The sequence below is a fragment of the Bison bison genome, unplaced genomic scaffold (genome assembly GCF_000754665.1).
Source record: "Bison bison bison isolate TAMUID 2011002044 unplaced genomic scaffold, Bison_UMD1.0 scf7180017864317, whole genome shotgun sequence".
NCBI lineage: Eukaryota > Metazoa > Chordata > Mammalia > Artiodactyla > Bovidae > Bison > Bison bison.
Genome location: NW_011494889.1, coordinates 1,369,278 through 1,389,824, shown reverse-complemented (window position 1 = coordinate 1,389,824; position 20,547 = coordinate 1,369,278). Strand labels below are relative to the sequence as shown.

At 36.5% G+C, this 20,547-nt stretch overlaps 1 protein-coding gene across 1 annotated transcript in view; it reads right to left on the bottom strand.

The window, feature by feature from the left end:
* The window catches only part of DISP1 (dispatched homolog 1 (Drosophila)), a 223,123-nt gene that overhangs the window by 13,741 nt on the left and 188,835 nt on the right, over nucleotides 1-20,547 (bottom strand). Inside the window, exons 3-6 of the mRNA XM_010852828.1 lie at nucleotides 9,517-9,546; nucleotides 2,231-2,354; nucleotides 958-1,085; nucleotides 491-588 (exon numbers count right to left, since the gene is read on the bottom strand). Of these exons, the coding sequence (XP_010851130.1) occupies nucleotides 491-588; nucleotides 958-1,085; nucleotides 2,231-2,354; nucleotides 9,517-9,546 (380 nt within the window). The remainder of the gene's footprint in view (nucleotides 1-490; nucleotides 589-957; nucleotides 1,086-2,230; nucleotides 2,355-9,516; nucleotides 9,547-20,547) is intronic.

Sequence of the window (20,547 nt, the reverse complement as noted above, 5' to 3'; positions counted from 1 at the left end):
TTTTGACAGTAGATTATTTCAGGGTTCAATCTAAAAATATGTACAAGGAGTTTTTTAAAATGACTTGAAATATTGAGCAAGGTCAATAATTTTATTAGATTTATATCTGTCTTAAAACTGGCTATAACACAATCCTCTCTTTCTTATTATTTTTTTCTTTTTCGCTCATTATTTTTTTTAATTATAGGTAAATAAATTCAGATTGCTGCTGCTGCTAAGTCGCTTCAGTCGTGTCCGACTCTGTGCAACCCCAGAGACGGCAGCCCACCTGTCCCTGGGATTCTCTAGGCAAGAACACTGGAGTGGGTTCAGATTAGTGGTTGACTAACCTAGAGAAGTAAAATTACAAGTTAATTAAACAAAATCTCTTGAAGCATGATAGAAACAGTAAAGCTGTGTGACTAGTCACATACACCCAGACAGTCTAGGTTATCAGTCACGTTCAATCCCAGGAAACTTAGAGAGGTTTGTCATTTATGATGCTACTCACTTGGAACGTCACAGAAAAAGCTGTCCTTGTGGAAGTTCCAGTCAACTTCTCTCTTCTCTCTTTCATAATGATCGTCTGACCACCTATCATCCCGATGGCTGAAATAGAACACAATTTGATCTTCAGTCAAGTCCTCACCATTCCAAGGATGAGAAGCCTACTGGTAACAATACTGCCTCAAAGTCATGACCTATTTAGTGCTTGGTATGAAGTTGGACGGATGGGCATAAGCAACCACCATTAATTTTCTCACTTCTGAAAAAGGAAAAAAAACAAACAAAACAAAACAAACCCAAACCCAAACATTCACTAACAGACAACACAATCTTAAAAGACACTGACAATTTCGACACATTCAGTGGTAAAGATTTTGAGCCACACATTTTAGATGTATTCGTTTTGCGCAGGCAGTGTTTATAAGTGGAATTCATTAGCAGTGTTTTGTCTAAAAGTTAATAAATGGTTACCTTTTGGCTTGTTCATCTGCATATTTAAAGGGGTAATTTGCTAATGTTGCTTTGTATCCTGTATTTTTCACCATGTTATTCCATGTGACCAGTCTCTGGCCTATTGCAGTCCCTCTTGGTTCAAAACCCTAAGGCAAAATATTACAAATTCCCATTAGTGTACTTCATTTCAGGCTAAGTATAGTTATAACAGCTTGGGAAGGCAATGTCAAGGTGATGGATAGCTTTCAACAGAAAATAAATACGTTCCTCACAGCTACTCCAGAGGTGAACTGCATTAAAACAAGATGATTTGACATAATAATGATCATTTATTTACTGTGACAAAACGGCCTGATTCTTTGGTATGTTACATATCTCAGCAAAGAGGAGGATAAAAAACTTATCTGAAGCTTCTCTTCCATATGCATCCCTAGCATTTAGTAAATACTTATTTTTTTTTTTTGTAAATACTTATTTTTATATTATAAAACATCATGGTCAAATTAAATTATGTTATGCATGCTTTACAAAGAGTTTATTGTTATCATTATCCTCATTCATATTTTCCTCCCTATTCCACACCCAAGGGACATCTTTCAAAACTTAAAAACAGACCCTGCTCTCTCTTGCTGCTGCTGCTGCTGCTAAGTCGCTTCAGTCGTGTCCAACTCTGTGCGACCCCATAGACGGCAGCCCACCAGGCTCCCCCGTCCCTGGGATTCTCCAGGCAAGAACACTGGAGTGGGTTGCCATTTCCTTCTCCAACGCATGAAAGTGAAAAGTGAAAGTGAAGTCGCTCAGTCGTGTCTGACTCTTAGCGACCCCATGGACTGCAGCCTACCAGGATCCTCCATCCATGGGATTTTCCAGGCAAAAGTACTGGAGTGGGGTGCCATTGCCTTCTCCTTGCTCTCTCTTAGTAACACTGAAATTCCTTTAACTTCCTCGGGAAAAAAAAGGTGATATTCTGGTTTTAAAGATTTTGTGAAAATGTTTTTATAGTCTGCAGATTCTCCAATTTACAGCTTTTTAGCTTAACATGGAGGCCAAGAAACAGATTTCCAGATTTTTGAAGGTGGGCAAGTTCCTTGACCGCCTTTGAGAACCTGAGAATACAAACAAGTCTTTCCTCTTTCAGAAAGTGACTATACTTACTGATGGCTTGAGAAGGTTTCAAAAGAGAGGGTACTAGATAGCATAAGACAAAGTGTCCTAAAATGCTTAATCTTTTGAGATGATCGAAGGCTAAATAAAATAGATGAGCAGATTCTATTGGCTCAGTTTTCCTTACCAGCAATGGATCAGAGAAATCAGGAAGCTCTGGCACTAATACTCCAACCAAGGCGCAGACCACGATGAACACCGTGCACATGCCCAAGACAACCACAGGCCAGTCTGCTATCAGGGCTGCGTAACTACAAAAGCAGAGAGAGATCACAGAGAAAGCCACTTAGAAGCAGAGTAAAGTTTTTTCACTACCTAACAGCAATTTGTTAATTCTTCCTACTTCAGACATAGTACAGGTATTTATCAATGAAAGAGCTAATGAGATTATAAACTGTTGTTCCTCAGTTGCTAAGTCGTGTGTGACTCTTTGTGCCTCCACGGACTGTAGTATGCTAGGCTTCCCTGTCTTTCACTATCTCCTGGAGTTTGCTCAAATTCATGTCTGTTGAGTCAGTCATGCTATCTAACCAACTGAAAGTGAGCATAATGTCCATTTCTGACAAGTAATATTTCATTGCTGTATCTATGCCTAGGAAAAAGATCTTGAATCTACACTTTCTAAGTGGAAAAAAACATATTTTAACAGAGGCTCCATCCTCTTTGCAGTCTCTTCCAGAACTTTTGTTTCTCCAGTTATTCCTTTCTTCCTACTTTCACTCCATCACTTCTTGAAAAAGAACCCAGCCCATAAATAGGTTCAGGTAAAGCTTTAAGAATTGTTATTTTAGATGCTATTTTAGATGTCCAACTCTTTGTGACCCCATGGACTGTAGCCTGCCAGCCGCCTCTGTCCATGGAATTCTTTAGGCAAGAACACTGGAGTGGGTTGCCATTTCCTCCTCCAGGGGATCTTCCCGGCCCAAGGAACAAACCTGCGTCTCCTGCGCTGGCAGACAGAGTCTTTACTGCTGAGCCACCCGGGAAAGCCTGTAAGCCTTAAGAATAACCAAACCAAACTGAAACCTCCCATAAACCTATTAACCTTCCTTTTAGTTAAAACAAAAAGTTGGACACAGAACAATAATGAACTTATCCACTAGACTGTGAGCTACATGAGGGCAGAGACTTTTGATTTGATTGAGTGGTTGATTTAGTACAGTATTAGTGCCCTCTTCTTTTTGCTAAACATTTATATACTTTCTTCTTTGAAAATTATTTTTTATTGGAGTATAGTTGTTTTACAATATGTGTTAGTTTCTACTGTACAGCAAAACCAATCAGCCATACACATATATACATCCCCTCCCTTCGGAATTCCTTTCCATTTCAGGTCACCACAGTGCACTAAGTAGAGTTCCCTGTATGTTCTCATTGGTTATCTATTTTACACACAGTATCGGTAGTATGTATATGCCAATCCCAATCTCCCAATTCCTCCCATCCCCTCTTCTCCCTTGATATCCACACAGTTGTTCTCTATGTCTGTGTCTTTATTTCTGCTGTGCAAATAGAAAACTAATATAGATGATCCTGTCTGCAGAACAGTGTCTTTTAAAAGGTGCTTGGTCACTATCTATTGATTAGATGAACAAACACCCATGTATCTATCTTCCCTCAATTCTCTAATCACCATGGCCTGGCTGTGGTTTCTTACTACATCTCAGAAACTCCTCTCTGTTACCAAATCCCACAGTCAAGTCATTTCCCCCAATACCCTTCCCATACCCTCCTTCACTATCTTCCACTGAAAGACCTGTTTCTGGGCCCTTCCGTAAGATCTTGGACCAGGCCTTCCTAACCTGATGCTTGCAGATCTTGCTAACAACTTACTGCTTAATAGAAGTTGACTAAATTGAACTCTTCTAAAATTCAAAATGTATTCTGCCAACTTCAGGTTTCTTGAATTTTTATCAGAGAAGAAAAGAAACATCTAACTTCTGGACAATAACTCTTTAAGTCTCAACAGTGTTAGCTCATTGGGCTGCTGTGATGGCTATTTCTGGCTTATTTGAAATAGACTTCTTGCTCAGATATTTTGAGTTTCTTCTTCAAAATCACGCTGGCAGTTTAAAGAAAGCTTGTGGCTCTACAATTCTGAAAAAAGCTACAAGATGTCTCTAAGAATAGATGGCTGATTTTTATATTCTGATCGCTCAACTTCATAGATCTGGCTTCATGGAGATATTCACATTAAATAAAATATAACATAATTATGCTTTAAGGCAGCACTTGCACAGGCATTTTTCATTATTTTTCTTTTAAAAGCAACCTTAGGAGAATAAAGAATAATAGCTTGCACCCACTAAGAGTTCCAGTTGCTCTGATGCTTTACATAGATTATCATCTCACAGAATTCTCACAACAAATTTATGAGATGAAACTGAGGCATGGTCAGGTTGAATAACTTGTTCAAAGTCACAAGCTGGCCCTGGTCATGAAACAAGTATGTCCTTGGGATGTAATGTACAACACAGTAACTATAGTTAATAATACTATACTGTATATTTGAAAGCTGCTAGGGGAGTAGATTTTAAAAGTTCTCACTACAAGAAAGAAAAAAATTTTGTAACTGTGTGTAGTGATGAATGTTAACTAGACTTATTGTGGTGATTATTTCACAATACATATGAATATCCAATTATTATGTTATACACCTGAAACTTATATAATGTTACATATCAATTATATCTTTAAAAAAAAGTCACGAAGCTAGGAAGCCAGGTAGTCTGGTTTAAGAGTCTGGCTTCTTAGCTACTATGATATCTCTTGCTTCGAACACAAGAGAAACAAAAGCCATCAAGAATAAGTCAACTTGCCACAAACAGATGCTTTCCAAAACTGTCATTTAGGATTAAATTCCTAAGCCACACTCTTAATTTCTCTGTGCAAAATCATATAGACCCAAAGGACTTCAAGTTTGAACATAATTCACTAACGTAAATTCTGCATTTAAAAACTCATTAAGGAAAAATTATGCCAGATAAGGTGGAATAACTTAAGAATAATCCTGAATGTATTGAAAACACATAAATCAGAATATGTTGATTGTAGTTATTCAAATGTAAATACCAAGTGGTCAGAATCGTCCGTATTTCCAGAACACACCCAATGCTTATATTTTCTATACTTTATTTCCTCCTCCACCAAATGCAAACCAAGATGAAAGTAACTGGTTTGAAGCAATAAAATCCTTTGTCAATAGCACGTTTGAGACTTTCTGTTCATTGCTTCAGGTTTAAAAAAAAGTCCTTTACATTTTAGACCTTTAAAATATCAGCCCTATGAAGTGAAAAGGGCTCCAGGCTTACACAATTACTCATTATACTTTATATTAAATGGATCAATTTTCTTTCAAATAAACCAGAAGTTATGCATTTTTACCTACAAACATGTTATCAATAGAAGGCCATGGGCCCCAAATTGCTTAGTTTTCATACCGTGGTTTAATTTACCTATATAATGACTTTTTGTTTGTGTCTTGAAAAATCTGCACACATGCACAGCAATCTTAAAAACTCATTCAATAATTGCTTTTTCTTGCTTTTGAAAACATTTGGTTTTGATTTTACAGCACTGGTCTCTACCATATCTGTGCATGGACTACATATGGAAACTTTACGGTATTAGTGATTTCAGCACATTTCTTCCAAACACATTTAACCTTACCCTATTACAAATCCACTTCCTCACACAGCACATGTTTCACATGCTAACCTTTCTTTGAGACAACTGCTCGCACTTAAGAAATGGAATCACTATCCTGAGGACATCAAGCACCACGGGGGGAAAGCCCTAACTCTTTTGAGTAAATATTACTCAGACAGTGGTTTCTGCTAAATATCACACAGTAACTGAGGCCATTTCTGCTTCCTGCTGTCTATGCTAAGATGTTGTGTAACTACGGGCACCATGTGGGAAACAAAAGTTTCATATATAATATGAAACCCAGACAATGGTTGTAATATTATGACAAAATCTAATAAAGCAGGAAAATTGGAGAAGTAAAGGAAATTAAAAATGACCTATAAATCTTACAGCTACAGTTTTCTAGCTAATTCCCTTCATGATGCATCTGAGTTCAAGGTACATATTCTAAGTTTAAATTTGAATAAAGGACCTGTGCATTCTTTTCTCTGAAAAGTCAACTACACATGCATTGGAAGAATTTCCCAAAGGACCACTCTTTTACTATAATATGTTCCTCTGTATACCATGTAGTAATTGTCTTTCATCTGCCTGATCTAATTTTGTACATCTTTAGACCACACTACAACATAACTGTATGTGCCATCCCCTTCTCTGGCTCCTGGATGACAGCAGGCAGTCTTTTCTTAATGACTGACTGACCAGGTGATGGTTTTCCTCAAGGCCCTACTGCTGTATCAGCTGCTTAGGTTAGGCCCGCAGCACTACCCATGGCACTGTTGGATTGGATTGGCCAGAAAGTTGGTTTGGGTTTTTTATTTGGTACAGATAAACCTGAATGAACTTTTTGACCAACCCAATATAAAAGAGCACATCATCATCTCAAGAGGTCACGTATCAAACAGTACAGATATGAAGGATTCATTCTCCTTCTATAAAATGACAGATAACAGAAGGAGCAGGGAGAATGGATTGCATTTGTGGGTGAACTGCAGATCTGAGTGAGTGGGCAGGCTGCCTAGCACCCTGGTCCAGGCTGTTCCTGCCCTGCTAAAGTTTTCATGAGGTATATCGACCTTGATGGCTCAAGTGGTAAAGAATCCTCCCTGCGGTGCAGGAGACTTGGATTTGATCCCTGGGTCGGAAAGATCCCTAGAGGAGAACATGGCAACCCACTCCAGTATTCTTGCCTAGAAAATCGCATGGACAGAGGAGCCTGGTAGGCTATAGTCAATGGGGTCGCAAGGAGTCGGACACGACTAAGCACACACGTATACATGGGAAGTCCCTCAAACATACTCACAGATTCTCAATCATGTTATTATTGGGTTTACTCTGGAAAAAGATCAGCAATAACTGCTAAAACAAATAAATGAAGTATCTTACAGGGCGAACTTATGCTCATGTGACATTATAAGGGGGACCTGTTTTAAATGGACCATTTGTATTACAATAAGACCCTCCATAGTAAACTTTCCTCTCTTAGTTTACAAAGATCTTTTTCTTTTGACTTTTGCTGCCTTTCTGGAAACCCTCTCCTCTTTCTCCCCTTCCTTTCCGAGCAGAGAGCCAGGCTTTAGAGAGTATGAGTACCTCGGACCTGAGGCCTCTTTTCCTGACCAACTACCCAGTCCTTAACCCTTAATAGCCTGGCTTTTGCTCTGGTGAGTCTTCTGAAACTGCCAATGTCAACTGTCTTGGTTTTCATCTTCTTTTACCTAAGAAATATTTAACACTTTAGCTATTGCTTGCTTCCTAAAAAAATCTCTTCCTCCTGTGTTTCTTCCCTTCTGTTTCCTTTAACATATGTTCCTTATCCCTCTTCTAAGGGTCAGCGTTTCTAAATGTTATTAATCCTAACTTTTCTAGTGGCTTCAACTATCAATTTAGTGGAATATTTGAAGTTTATGGAATTTCACAGAAGAAAACAGTACAGAACTCTTTCTTGTGAAGTAATAAACTCATTCAACAGTTAGTATTACATAGTAAGGACGCAGGTTTTCTGGGAATAAAATCATAGTAGATATGGATATTATCCTCAAGGAACTTAGAGCCTAATTCAGAAAATCAGACAGGTACACAAATACCTACAGAACTAGGTCAACAGAGGTGTATGTTTACAGGGATACAGATAAAAAAATTTTGTGAATTCTATGAAGGAAAAGATTACTGTCAGCTAGGGTGGGAAAAGGGAATCAGAAAAAGCTAATTTTAGGAAGAAGTTGTATTTACATGTGTGTATATTGAAAAGAAGAAATGAAAACTTTTAAAAATACAAATCTTTTAACAGAGAAAAATACATATGACTCTTCCAAAATGTAAGAGTTTTGGTCATTTAAGAAGATCCTATTATTTCCAGAAAAATGGAAATTCATTTTCTTCATGTGTCATATTTACTTTATGACACATTTTCGTATAACCTCTTTCCTTCATCTTTTTTCCATATTTTTTGTTGCAAAATTGGGTAAAAAAAAATGTAGTATATGCATACCATGGAATATCATTCAGTCTTAAAAAGGAAGGAAATTCTGATGCATGCTCATGGATGACACTTGAGAACAATATGCTAAGTGAAATCAGATAGTCACAAAAGGACAAACGCTGTACTCTTCCACTCATATGAGATGTTAGAGTAATGGAATTAATAGAGACAGGGAAGAATGGTGGTTGCCGGGAGCTGGGGGGAGGAAGAAGTGAGCAGGTACTATTTAATGGGTACAGAGGTTCAGTTTTGCAAGTTGAAAAAAGTTCTGGAGACTGATGGTAGTGATGTTTGTACAGTAATGTGAATGTACTTAATGCCAGAGAAGTGTACACTTTAAAATGGTTAAGATGGTAAATTTTATGCTATGTCTATTTGATTACAATTTACAAATATTTTTAAATATAAAAGGAATTTACTAATTAAAATTTATGTAGCAATCTTATTCCAAAGAAAGAATAACTCTCCTGAGGAAGGCTTCAGAGATATCAGCATCTGAGCTTCCTTAGCAAAGGAATTTCAAATATCATGAAGAATTTCTTAACAATCTCATATTTGGAATCACCATGCAAAAAGACATCTGATGAGACAATGCTTTTTTTTGGGAAACATTTGTCCATTTAAAACTTTGATTTTCTACTAAAAAATGCAAACTTAAAAATTTTCACATAAAAAAGTACCTCCATCTTAACATGACAACAAAATTTTTATAAAGAGACACAGATGAGCCATCTGAAATAAACTGCTGTGAGTTCAAGTCATGGCAGTTGGCTGGATGGTTTCTCTCTCATCAATAAGTAAGACATTGAGAAGCCAAGCCATACAGGAAAGAATTCAAAATAATCATGCAAATATAAATGATCAAAGTGAAAGTGAATGTTGCTCAGTCGTGTCAGACTCTTTGCGACCCCACGGTGTACAGTCCATGGAATTTCCCAGGCCAGAATACTGGAGAGGGTGGCCTTTCCCTTCTCCAGGGGATCTTCCCAACCCGGGGATCGAACCCAGGTCTCCCGCATTGCAGACAGATTCTTTACCAGCTGAGCCACCAAGGAAGCCCATAAATGATCAAACCCAACTAGAATTTAAAGGCTAAAAGACTCCCTTGGGATTAAAACCACTTTTTGGAGTTCAGGATTCCTCAAGCAGCCAAATCAGTGGAAATATAATTTTCCTTCATAAAAATACAAATGAGGAAGGCAAAAACAGCAGGAAAACGTAAAGAAAATACTAAAATGGGAAAAGCACATACTTATTTCATAAGATGATCCAGACTACTTTACCTTTTTGGTAACTTGAAAGGTCTGGATGGTCTGGAAAAAAGCAAAGGAAAAACAATCAGAAACAAGTCATCATAATACAAACAAATGCTTTATAGATACATATAACATTTCACTTATTATCTCTCCTTATGAAAGAATCCTTGAAGAGTTAAAAAAGACATTTCTATTTGAGAGATTTTGGATTTAATAATGAATGTTGACCACCTTGTATGCCAGTAGGTGGCATATTCTCAGATGTTCATCACACACTCCTAGGGGAATCATAGTCATACCAGACATTCTCCAAACCTATAGCTACAGATTCCCTCATCTCTCTCACAACAGGAAGCCACATACCTCTCTCCAATCCGAGCTGCTTCTTACTTACATCTTTTTTCTTTTAATTTGGACATCAATACCTTCTTCAGCTAGAAATATCATATCACCTCTTCAGTTACAAAATTCACTGCTCATGTTCCACCATGCTGGAAGACAATGATTCTCCCCGTATGGGATGAAGACCCCTGGGAGTTCCTCATATCCTTCACAGGGTTTTTCAGGGCCTCCCTCTTCCAACCCCATACCTCTTTAAGGCTGGGTTTCGTCCATAATATTATATACTTCAACCAAACAGCAGACTGCAATAGACTGACTGCAGAAGCAAGTATGAGAAGCCTGCTGTCTCCTATTAAACCACACATCAAAGAGACTTACAAAAATGTGAAACAGTGCTAATCACCTCACTACAGTTTTTTTTTTTCATTTTGGAAATTATTTTTCATAACTTATGTTAACATGTAAAGGGCTTACAGTCATTATTTTAAAAGAGTTAAATTAAAAAATTTAAATTTCTCAGTTTTAATTCCAATGTGGTACATATCAGATATAACACATAAAATATTAATACCTCTGGATCCTTAATAATTTTGAAAGTGTAAAAAGGTTGTGAGATCAAAAGGTTTGATAACCATTACAATAATACTGAGAGGATACTTAAATATTTGCTTAGTAAATGAGTAATTTCCTACCTGTGTACTCTCTCCTAATCTGAAATCTACCACCAGGCTGTACCATACTTTGAGGAAACAAAACAAAATGAAACATCTATTTTTGGTTTTTCTACTTCAATCTATTATTCTTCCAGTAGTTAGACCTCTGTTTTAGATTTTCTTTGTGATCTAAAATTTCCTTTCTTATTCTTCCCTCTCTTATTTATATGTCTCAGTAATATATATGTATTCATTCTTTAAAAAAATATTTATTTAACTCCTGGTATTGCCATGAATGAGACCAACAGGGTCCCAAACTTCATGGAACTCACATTCCAGAATGCACTTTGTATCAATCTGCTTACAGAAAAGATGCATATGTTCTAAATTTCATGTGGTTTGTACATGTCCTCGTTGATGACTCTAAGCCCCTTAAAAATATTATACTCAAGGAGATGAAACAACCCAAGAGATTGTAAGCACTGGAAACAGTCTTAGAGAAGACATATCCCAATTCCATCCCAGTCCTATTTTCAGAGATGAGCCTCTGTTTGCCTTTGGTCATTCAGGGTCTTAGGAACAGAGCTGTAGAGAGAATTCATGTTTCCTGATCCCCACTTTGCTGTTCTTAGTCTTGTGTGTGTCAGTCTGTAATACCAAGGGGGGAAAATGACATAGGGATAATCATAAAGTATTCATCTGTCATATATGAAAATAAGTAGTATTTCAGTGGGGAGATACGGAATTTAGAGTTTCTAGTAAGAAGAGCATAAGAGACCTTGTTGCTTCACAAATAAATATGAGACCAAATATTTGTGAATATTCTTTAGCATTACTAAAGAAATCAACTCTAAAATGTATTCTTTTAAAATATATATACAATAAAGAGAATTCCCTTTACAAGCTAAAAACTGACACACAGGGACCTATCTTATTTGTGCTCACATCTCCAGAGTCTAGTATAATGCAGGGTCCCTTGTAGATGTCAGATCAGAGTTTTCTTTTTTTTTTTTTCAGAGTTTTTTGAATTAATGAGTTAGTTAATTAATGAATCTTTTATTAATGAAAATTAATGAATCTTTTATTACTTTTCTCAGGTTCGACAGATGTGAAATCAGTAGTCAATGGACAGCAAGAAAATGAAGACATAAATATCAACACAAGTAAATTTAGTTCTATTTTCTATTTGTTTATCTACCTGTTAAACACATACATAGACACAAACGCACCCTCTGTAACTTAAACACATTCATATCTATGAATCCTAAACTTTACTACTAAGCTTTACTACCCACTTTACTACATTTTGCAAGTTTTCGTTTGTGTCTCTGAATCCTATAATAGAGGCCCTTTTATTCAATGCTGCAAGAATCATTAATTTGGTGGCTAATCAGAAAGGTTAAAGTAAAATCTTCTTTAAAAGTGCCACAGACATTTCTTACATATCTAATTATGCTCAGTAATATCTGACTCTTTGTGACCCCATGAACTGTAGCCCATCTGGCTTCTCTGACCATGGAATTCCCCAGGTAAGAATACTGGAGTGGGTAGCCATTTCCTTCTCCAGGGTATCTTCCCAACCCAGGGATGGAACCCAGGTCTCTTGCATTGCAGCCAGATTCTTTACTGTCTGAGCCACCAGGGAAACCCCAATGCATACACAGATGCCAAGGGAAATCTACCAAGGGAAAACCCCCACAGTCTTCTCAAATATAATTATATACTGATGTTTTTAAAAATAGGTTTTACTGAGATATAGTTCACATTTGTTGTTGGTTGCTAAGTCATGCCGATGCCTTGCAACCCCATGGGTTGCAGCACATCAGGCTCCTCTGTCCTCTACTATCTCCTGGACTTTGCTCAAATTCATGTCTGTTGGGTCAGTGATGCTATCTAACCATCTCATCCTCTGCTGTCCTCTTCTCCTTTTGCCTTCAATCTTTCCCAGCATCAAGGTCTTTGCCAAAGAGTTAGCTTTTCCCACCAGGTGGCCAAATTATTGGAGCTTCAGCTTCAGCATCAGTCTTTCCAATGAATATTCAGAGTTGATTCCCTGTAGGATTGACTGCCTTGATCTCCTAGATGTCCAAGGGATTCTCAAGAGTATTCTCCAGCACCACAATTTGAAAGCATCAATTCTTTGGCGCTCAGCCTTCTTTATGGTCCAACTCTTACATACATGACTACTGAAAAAACCACAGCTTTGACTATATAGACCTTTGTAGGCAAATGATGTCTCTGCTTTTTAATATATTCTCTAGGTTTGATACAGTTTTCCTTCTAAGGATAATTATTCCATTTAAAGCCTACAAGTTAATGGGTCTTAGTGCTTCCACAGAGTTGTGTGACCATCACCACAACCACACACTGCTTTTTAAAGAACATGCTATCTTAACTCCAATGATGAAGCTATTAATGAGCTTTGCAAGAAGATTTATTTTTACAGAGAGGGAGACAATGACCAAAGAAGCCAGTCACTTAACTTGTACGCAAAACCTTAATTTGTCACTCTCACTTTTCAAGTTACACATCCTCAAAACTACCTCTTGAATTTCCACAAGAAATTAACAGATTTTTCTGTCTTTAGACTTAAGGTGATCCCCAGAGCCATAGCTCTGGGCTGGATCATACCCAGAAGTTGCAAAAAAAAAAAAAAAAGATGTTTTATTATATACATTTTGGGTTGTTACAAATATAAATATTCTTTTCCCTCCTATTCACCCCCATTAACTTTTTTTTAAACTGAGAAATTCATGGATCTACAACTAGTTTATTCCCAAGGGACTTTCTGTCAACTATGTATTCATCACATTCTTTCTGCTTGAGGAAAAACTTCATTTTATGTTAAAGTTGAGACAATAAGTAGAGATTGTTGACATCAGTTGAGAAAGAAAAATTGAGGTTACTGCAAAGATACCTTCTGGGAAAACATTAGATCCCTTTGAAGTTTTTATACTAATGGACATGACAAACAGATGTTTGAAACACCAAAACCACAACTGCAGGTAAAACATGAAACCTGTTTGATTTACGGTTTAAGGTGTTGCCATCTTGAATTCTGCCCTACAGTCTCTTACCAGAATATAGCTGTTTAAGGAGGCAGGCAAGGGAATCCAACATACACTTTCATGATCAAAACTGGTCTTTCTTCATTTGTACCATCTTTCTGATTTGCTACTTTTAATAGCTATCTAATAAAATCTGCAGAATGATTTTTTTCCCTCCTAACCTCAGTCTTGTGTTGCTAAATAACAACTGGTAAAAACAAAAAGAGAGAAACCATGTTTTTCCAGGGTTCATTCACCTTTTAATAGCATCTGGTCAAAACCCATGCCAAAAAAACAAATAAAAAATAATAATCTTAGGTGGAAACATCTGCTTGTTCTTTGGTTAGGGTTGTAGACATTTTCTGTTCTGCTGAGAAAAAGCCCCAAGGTGGATGACATTTGCAGGCTCCACGACACAACTTCTGCAGGCTGTATTGTAAATAAGCTTGGGTTGTGCACAATCCCCAGATGACCAGCTGGAGTGTCATTCTCTCTCCCACTCAAGAAAATATTTCTGTATGTGACTGGGTAACAGTGACATGATTGTAGAGCTAAATTCAACTCTTCTTTCAAAAAAAGAAATAAAGCATTTGCAAACTCAGTACTCATGCTAAGTAATTAATTGCCTCTGGCACTTCACATTTGAGATCTGTAATAGCAGTTGAGAACCTTGGCTCCAGCTCAGATGACCAGTGAATTGTGGTATGTGCACATATATTGGTCAAGGGACCAACTAACAAGAGTGTAGAGTTCTCAGAAGAAGGGAGGGTGGGGGGTACAAAGAAGGGTAATCATGACAATGGGGGTTGGGGGAAATACAGAAGGAAGATCTTTTAAAAAGGTCATTAAAAAAAGTATGGGAGGGAAAACGTTAATAGGAAACAGGAAGGAATGTAGAAAAGCTACAAATGGTCTGTTTCTTGGTTTCCCTCACTGTTCCTCTTTCTTTTGATAAATTTTGGGAAAAGAATGGCAGATTGTAGGGTGAGGGAAATGGGACTGCTAAAACATGAAAACATTCCACCCATCTAGAGAGCTCAATTGTTGAGGTAACTGCAGAATTAATGTAACAACTTAGAAAGGGACAGTATCAAGTTTCACAAATTCCAAATAGCTCTTCCTAGCATTCAGGAAAACCAAAGCTGTGGAAAAAAAGAGTTCTGTATATTTCTGAACAACTAAAATGCTGTGAAGGAAATACATTTTCCACTTTATGGTAGTAACCAAATTTAAATTAAAAAATGATCAAAGTAGCATATTTTAGTCTCAGTAGTTCCATATTTTAGTCCCACAGGATTGTGCCACATTGCCTTTTTGTAAAAGGGGTATTCTGCAATTAATAACTTCAGTTCAATGCTGGCATGTTACGGAGAAAGTATCTGAAAATAAAGAATCCACACTTTGATAAGCATTCTTTAAAAGATTTCCAACACAAACAAAACCAGTCTTCATCACTAAGTATTTCCATGAATCATTACTGGCATGCTTGGGGTCTAACGTGAAGATGAAACAGATACCCTGTAGACAAGCTAAGCTTGGCCTTTAATTCATCTTCATGCACCAGAGCTAAATGTTTATGGTCTGTGTCGAGTGATTTGAAAGATAACAATAACCGCAACTACTTGCATAACCCATGTCCTGACTGCTCGAGAGATGTTGACTCAAAAGTACTGGTCACTTTGACATCTCAAACTGCTGTAACTGACCAGAGTCCCACTACCATAAAAAATATAAACTAGGAGAGGGGCTTCCCTGGCAGTCCAGTGGTTAAGACTCTGCTCCCAAAGCAGGCAGTTCGAGTTTGATCCCTCCTCAGTTCAGTTCATTTGCTCAGTCATGTCTGACTCTTGCGACCCCATGAATCGCAGCACGCCAGGCCTCCCTGTCCATCACCATCTCCTGGATTAAAATCCCACATGCCTTGGGGCAAAAAAAAACAGAACATAAAACAAAAGCAATATTGTAACCAATTCAATAAAAACCTTAAAAATGGTCTACATAAAAAAATCTTAAAAAAAATAAACGAGGAGAGCAAGGAAAAGGTTGGATATGGACTAATATTTAGAGAGCATGTAATAAATAGACATCTCTTTATAAATGTTAAAAAAGAAATTGAGCAGAAATTAAATATTTGAGTATGAGGCAACTGTCTTTAAGAAAACAGGTGAACTTAGTAATCAAAAAATGTGAGTTAAAACAGATAAATAACTCGGTCCTAGTGGATAGTACAGGGAACTACATTCAATGTCTTGTAATAACCTATAATGGAAAAGAATCTGAAAAAGAATATATATGCCTGTATTAAAAAATGTGAGTTAAAGTCTAAACCAATGAAACTCATTAGTTGAACGATCTTGAACAAGTCCTTTAATTTCTCAGTATTTGTGAGAAATGAATAATACAAAGAATGGACTCTGTGAGTAATAGTTTTCTGTTACTACTACTACCATTACTGTTAATACTACTACCAGCACCACCACATTACTAGTAGCTCATCCGGAAATGGCATTTACGCATCAGTAAGGAAGTAATGCAGAAGACTAAAGTGTACTGTGCTTTTGTTCATAAGCATAGTGAACCTTTATGATTTACTTTACAAGATTCAAACGGCACTTGCTACTGGCTGAATATAATAAGAATAAATGGTATCATACCCGCAAGCCTAATTAGAACAAGAAATTGTTAGAACTGTAGGAAACTCTAAAAGTCTTCCCTCTAATCTTTGTTTTCATATAACAAAGGAGAAAAAGGTACAAGGTTACAGAGAAAGTCAACGAAGAGCCAGGTCTAGAATGTGAATTTTCTGCCTTGATCCTGTACTTTTGGCCACAACCTGGAAAAGAGTACACTGATGGAGGTTATGAGATACTGCTTGTGAACCAAAATGGAAAGCAGGGCAGAACAAGATCTTATTTAAGAGCAAATGGTACATGTTCATAAGCGTGCATTTGCAAGGATGTTCACTGAGGTATGGTTTACAGTAAGGAAAAAAGTGAGAGCAACCTAAAGGCCCATTTATTAATAGAAGGATGCTTAATTAATGGTAGTGCATCTATACTGTGGAACACTGCACAGAACAAATTCTCAGAGGTACACTTACACAGATGTATACTGATACAGAAAGGGCGCCAAGACAAAGTGAGATATAATTTCAATTTAATTTCAATATAATTTCATATGGCGTTTTTGAGAAAAACTATATAAAATATGTAAATGTAAAAATTCAGAAGGGAACATAGCAAATCAATATCCTTGTTTACCATGAGAGAAGGAATCAAGAGTGAGTTTTACTTTATATTTTTGAATCCTTCATGAGAACATATTCATATATTTGTTGTACAGTTACAAAGAAATGGGAGAGAACTTTACAGAGAGAAATTGCATACTTACTCATTTAGGTACACATGACTGAAATATTTTATTTGAAAATTTCTCTCATTGACATAGACTTTAGGAAGGATGAAAACATCCCAGCTAACTATATACTAGATGAAAATAGCTAACACTATACACAGATCATAAATTATCAAAGAACTTAAAACAAAATACATTTAATACAAAATCTACAGTTAATTTTGTTCAATTCAAATATTAACTGCACAGTTTAAATGACACCACGTAATCTGATCTTCACTGGAATCACCTGGGTAGCTTATTTAAAAAAGTGATTTCCAGGGTCCTCAGGGATCTGGTTCAGTAGGTCTTGGAATAGAGCCTACACAGTCAGAACTTGAACCACTGCTTAGGACAATCTGCCAGGAAAATGTGACTTTCAGACAAGAAGCAATTAGAGAATAGTACAAGAAAATAATAAAAACTTAAAGGTATAGTACAAAATATTGAGTAGGGGAGATAATACTGGAACAGAGTACTCCACAAAGAACAGCAACTGAACTCGACATGAGTAGAATTTGAACTAGGTCTTCAAGGATAGTTAAATTTCAGACAGATAAATAGGAGGCACAGTTTCCTTGGAAACAAACAGTACTAAGTCCTGTGCCAGACACCTTCCCGTAGCAGCATGAGCAACGGCAACAGGACTTAATGAGGGAATAGTGCAGAGCGCTACTGGACCAGATTGGGAGCTAGTGTAGTGTTCTAGGTGTACAGTGTGGGGCGAAAAAGAAATAACGAAAAGTTTAATCTTCCTTTAATGATTCAGAAAGCCTCTAAGAATCTTATACATACATAATCAAAATATGAGGATCTATTGTCATAAATACATTATTATGTAATATATAATGAGATTGGGATTGACATATACACACTACTATATATAAAATGGATAGCTAATAAGAATCTACTCTATAACACAGGGAATTCTACTCAATGCTCTAATGACCTAAATGGGAACAGAATCTAAAAAAGAGTGGATATTATGGGCTTCCCTGGTGGCTCAGACGGTAAAGAATCCGCCTGCAATGCGGGAGACCTGTGTTAGATCTCAGCTAGGAAGATCCCCTGGAGAAGGGCATGGCAACCCACTCCAGAATTCTTGCCTGGGGAATCCCCACGGACAGGGGAGCCTGGTGGGCTACAGTCCGTGGGGTTGCAAAGAGTCGGATACAACTGAGTGACTAAGCACACACACATACACACACATATTTATGTATAAATGATTCACTTTTCTGTACAGCAGAAACCAACACAACATTGTAAATCAACTATATGTCAATAAAATTAATTAAAAGTAAATAAAAATTGGAAAAACAAAACATAAATTATTATATAATTGTTATTAATTACATATTTATTATGTGTTAATATAAGATATATAGATGTAGTTAATATGTAATTATATATTCAATAATATTAAAAAATATATATTACACGAAGAAAACTCTGGTGAACTTTTGGATAAATTTATATATTCTATGTATAACACACTTTCATACTCTCAGTTATTTAGAACCCAGTTCTCCTGCATTGCAGGTAGTTTCTTTCCCATCTGAGCCACCAGGGAAGCCCATTAATATTTATTCAATATACATAATGATGAACTTTAAGTACAATGAGAAGTGCCTAAAACTTCACTTATCTCTACATAAGGAATTAAAAGTTGCTGCAGTACCTACTGAAATGAAGCTAGAGATAATTTGAATTACAACACAAAGGGGTTGTCCAAAAGGTTAGTCTGGAAGTTGAGGGCATAGTTCTTTACGTATATTTGAGAAGTTTCCATTAAGCCTGATTCAACAAATACATTTTTTTACTTTCATCAAGGTAAGTTACACAAACATTTCACCACTTTCAAAATTGTATGGATCTTGGCTTCCCTGGTAGCTCAGATGGTAAAGAATTCACCTGCAGTGCAGGAGACCTTTGTTTGATCCCTGAGTGGGAAGATCCCCTGGAGAAGGGAATGGCTACCCACTCCAGTATTCTGGCATGGAGAATTCCATTGGCAGAGGAGCCTGGCATGCTACAGTCCATGGGGTAGCAAAGAGTCAAACACAGCTGAGTGACTTTCACTTTCACTATCTGTAAAAAAGTAAAAATGTTTGGCATTTTTATTACAAAGTATACAAATAAGAGTTTGTATGTTAATTAAAACCTCAGTGAGGTCTATTTGCATTCCTGAAAATAAGTTATCTATTAATATTTTATTAATAGGACAAGACCTTCATCAATTAGACTGGAGATCAAAAGTATAAACATAATCATAATCCAAAAACTTGCCAATTATTTTCTCCAATATTGCTGGTTTTCAATTTTTAGTATAACACATCTCCATTTTGTTCAGTGTAAGAACTAAAGATCTTACACTGAGCAAAAGGTATTCAAACTCCACGTTAGAAGATTATTAATCTTTCTTAAATTCATTTCCCATATATTCTGAATTATTTTGGCCCCCACAAAATTATTCAGTACCAAACAAGTTTGAGTTTGGAAGGTTAAAAGTCACACCTGCTATCAAAAACTTTGCGGGGAGGGTGGGGAAGTTAAAAAAATAATAAAAATCCACTGTATCAAAATGAATTCCAACGGTGTAACCAATACCTTGCAGCTGTTGTGATATCTTCATTTTACTGGCCAGGAGGATAGACTATTCCCTCAACTACTATAGAAATTCTTTAGTTATGCTTTTCAGAACAACATATAGTGAAATTGATTTTTCTTCCTTAACTAAATTTTCTCATATTTATCCTTTAACTTAAAAAGTTACATTTATATAACTCAACGGTCTAGAAGCTTTACTAAAAGAGATCAAAGCAAAACTCCAACACAGTAAAAAAAACAAGAATTAGTCAATTAGAGGATATAATTAATTAAATTACTCAGAACCCAGAACAGAAAGACAAAGAAATGAAAATTATTAAAGGAAAGCGGACACGTAAAATATATATTGAGGGACTCAAACATAACTGTAATAGGTCTCAATGAGAAAATATAAAAAGACATATCTGAAGATGTAAATTGCTAGAACTTGCATCCGGGTTAGATCTGTAACCTAACCGGGACTAATAGACAAAGGATTGCTCTTATGACTAAAATGAGCTAAAAATGAATGATAACAGAGATGTATCTCTAATCTTTTCTTGTTGAATTTAAAAATCATAAAGTAAAAAGGAAATATTGTTAAGTGTGGATGTGTTATATGTCATTAGCAGTTTGCATGAACTAGAGAAGACTGTTACTGCATGAGGAATGACATGTTGCCAAATAACAAACCTTTAAAATTTAAAAAAAAAAAAAAAATAATAATACTGGCAGGAAAAGAGTCTTGTTAGACAAAGTCAAGGTTAAAAAAAAAAAATCAACTATGCTTAAAAGAATTAGACTGAGAAGAAACGATAATTTTTGAAGAAAAATGAGGAAACCCCCAGGATGATGGGACCATGTGTCCTCAGGCTGTGCTGAGGGCCTCTTTCCACTCTGGTGTGAGGGTGATCAGGTGCTGTATTCAGTTCATAATGGTGCAGATTCTGTCTGCAACCCCAAAACCTATCATACCAAAAACCATTAAACCAGGTTGAGGAACTTATTCTAAGAATAATGTATTAACAAGACCACAG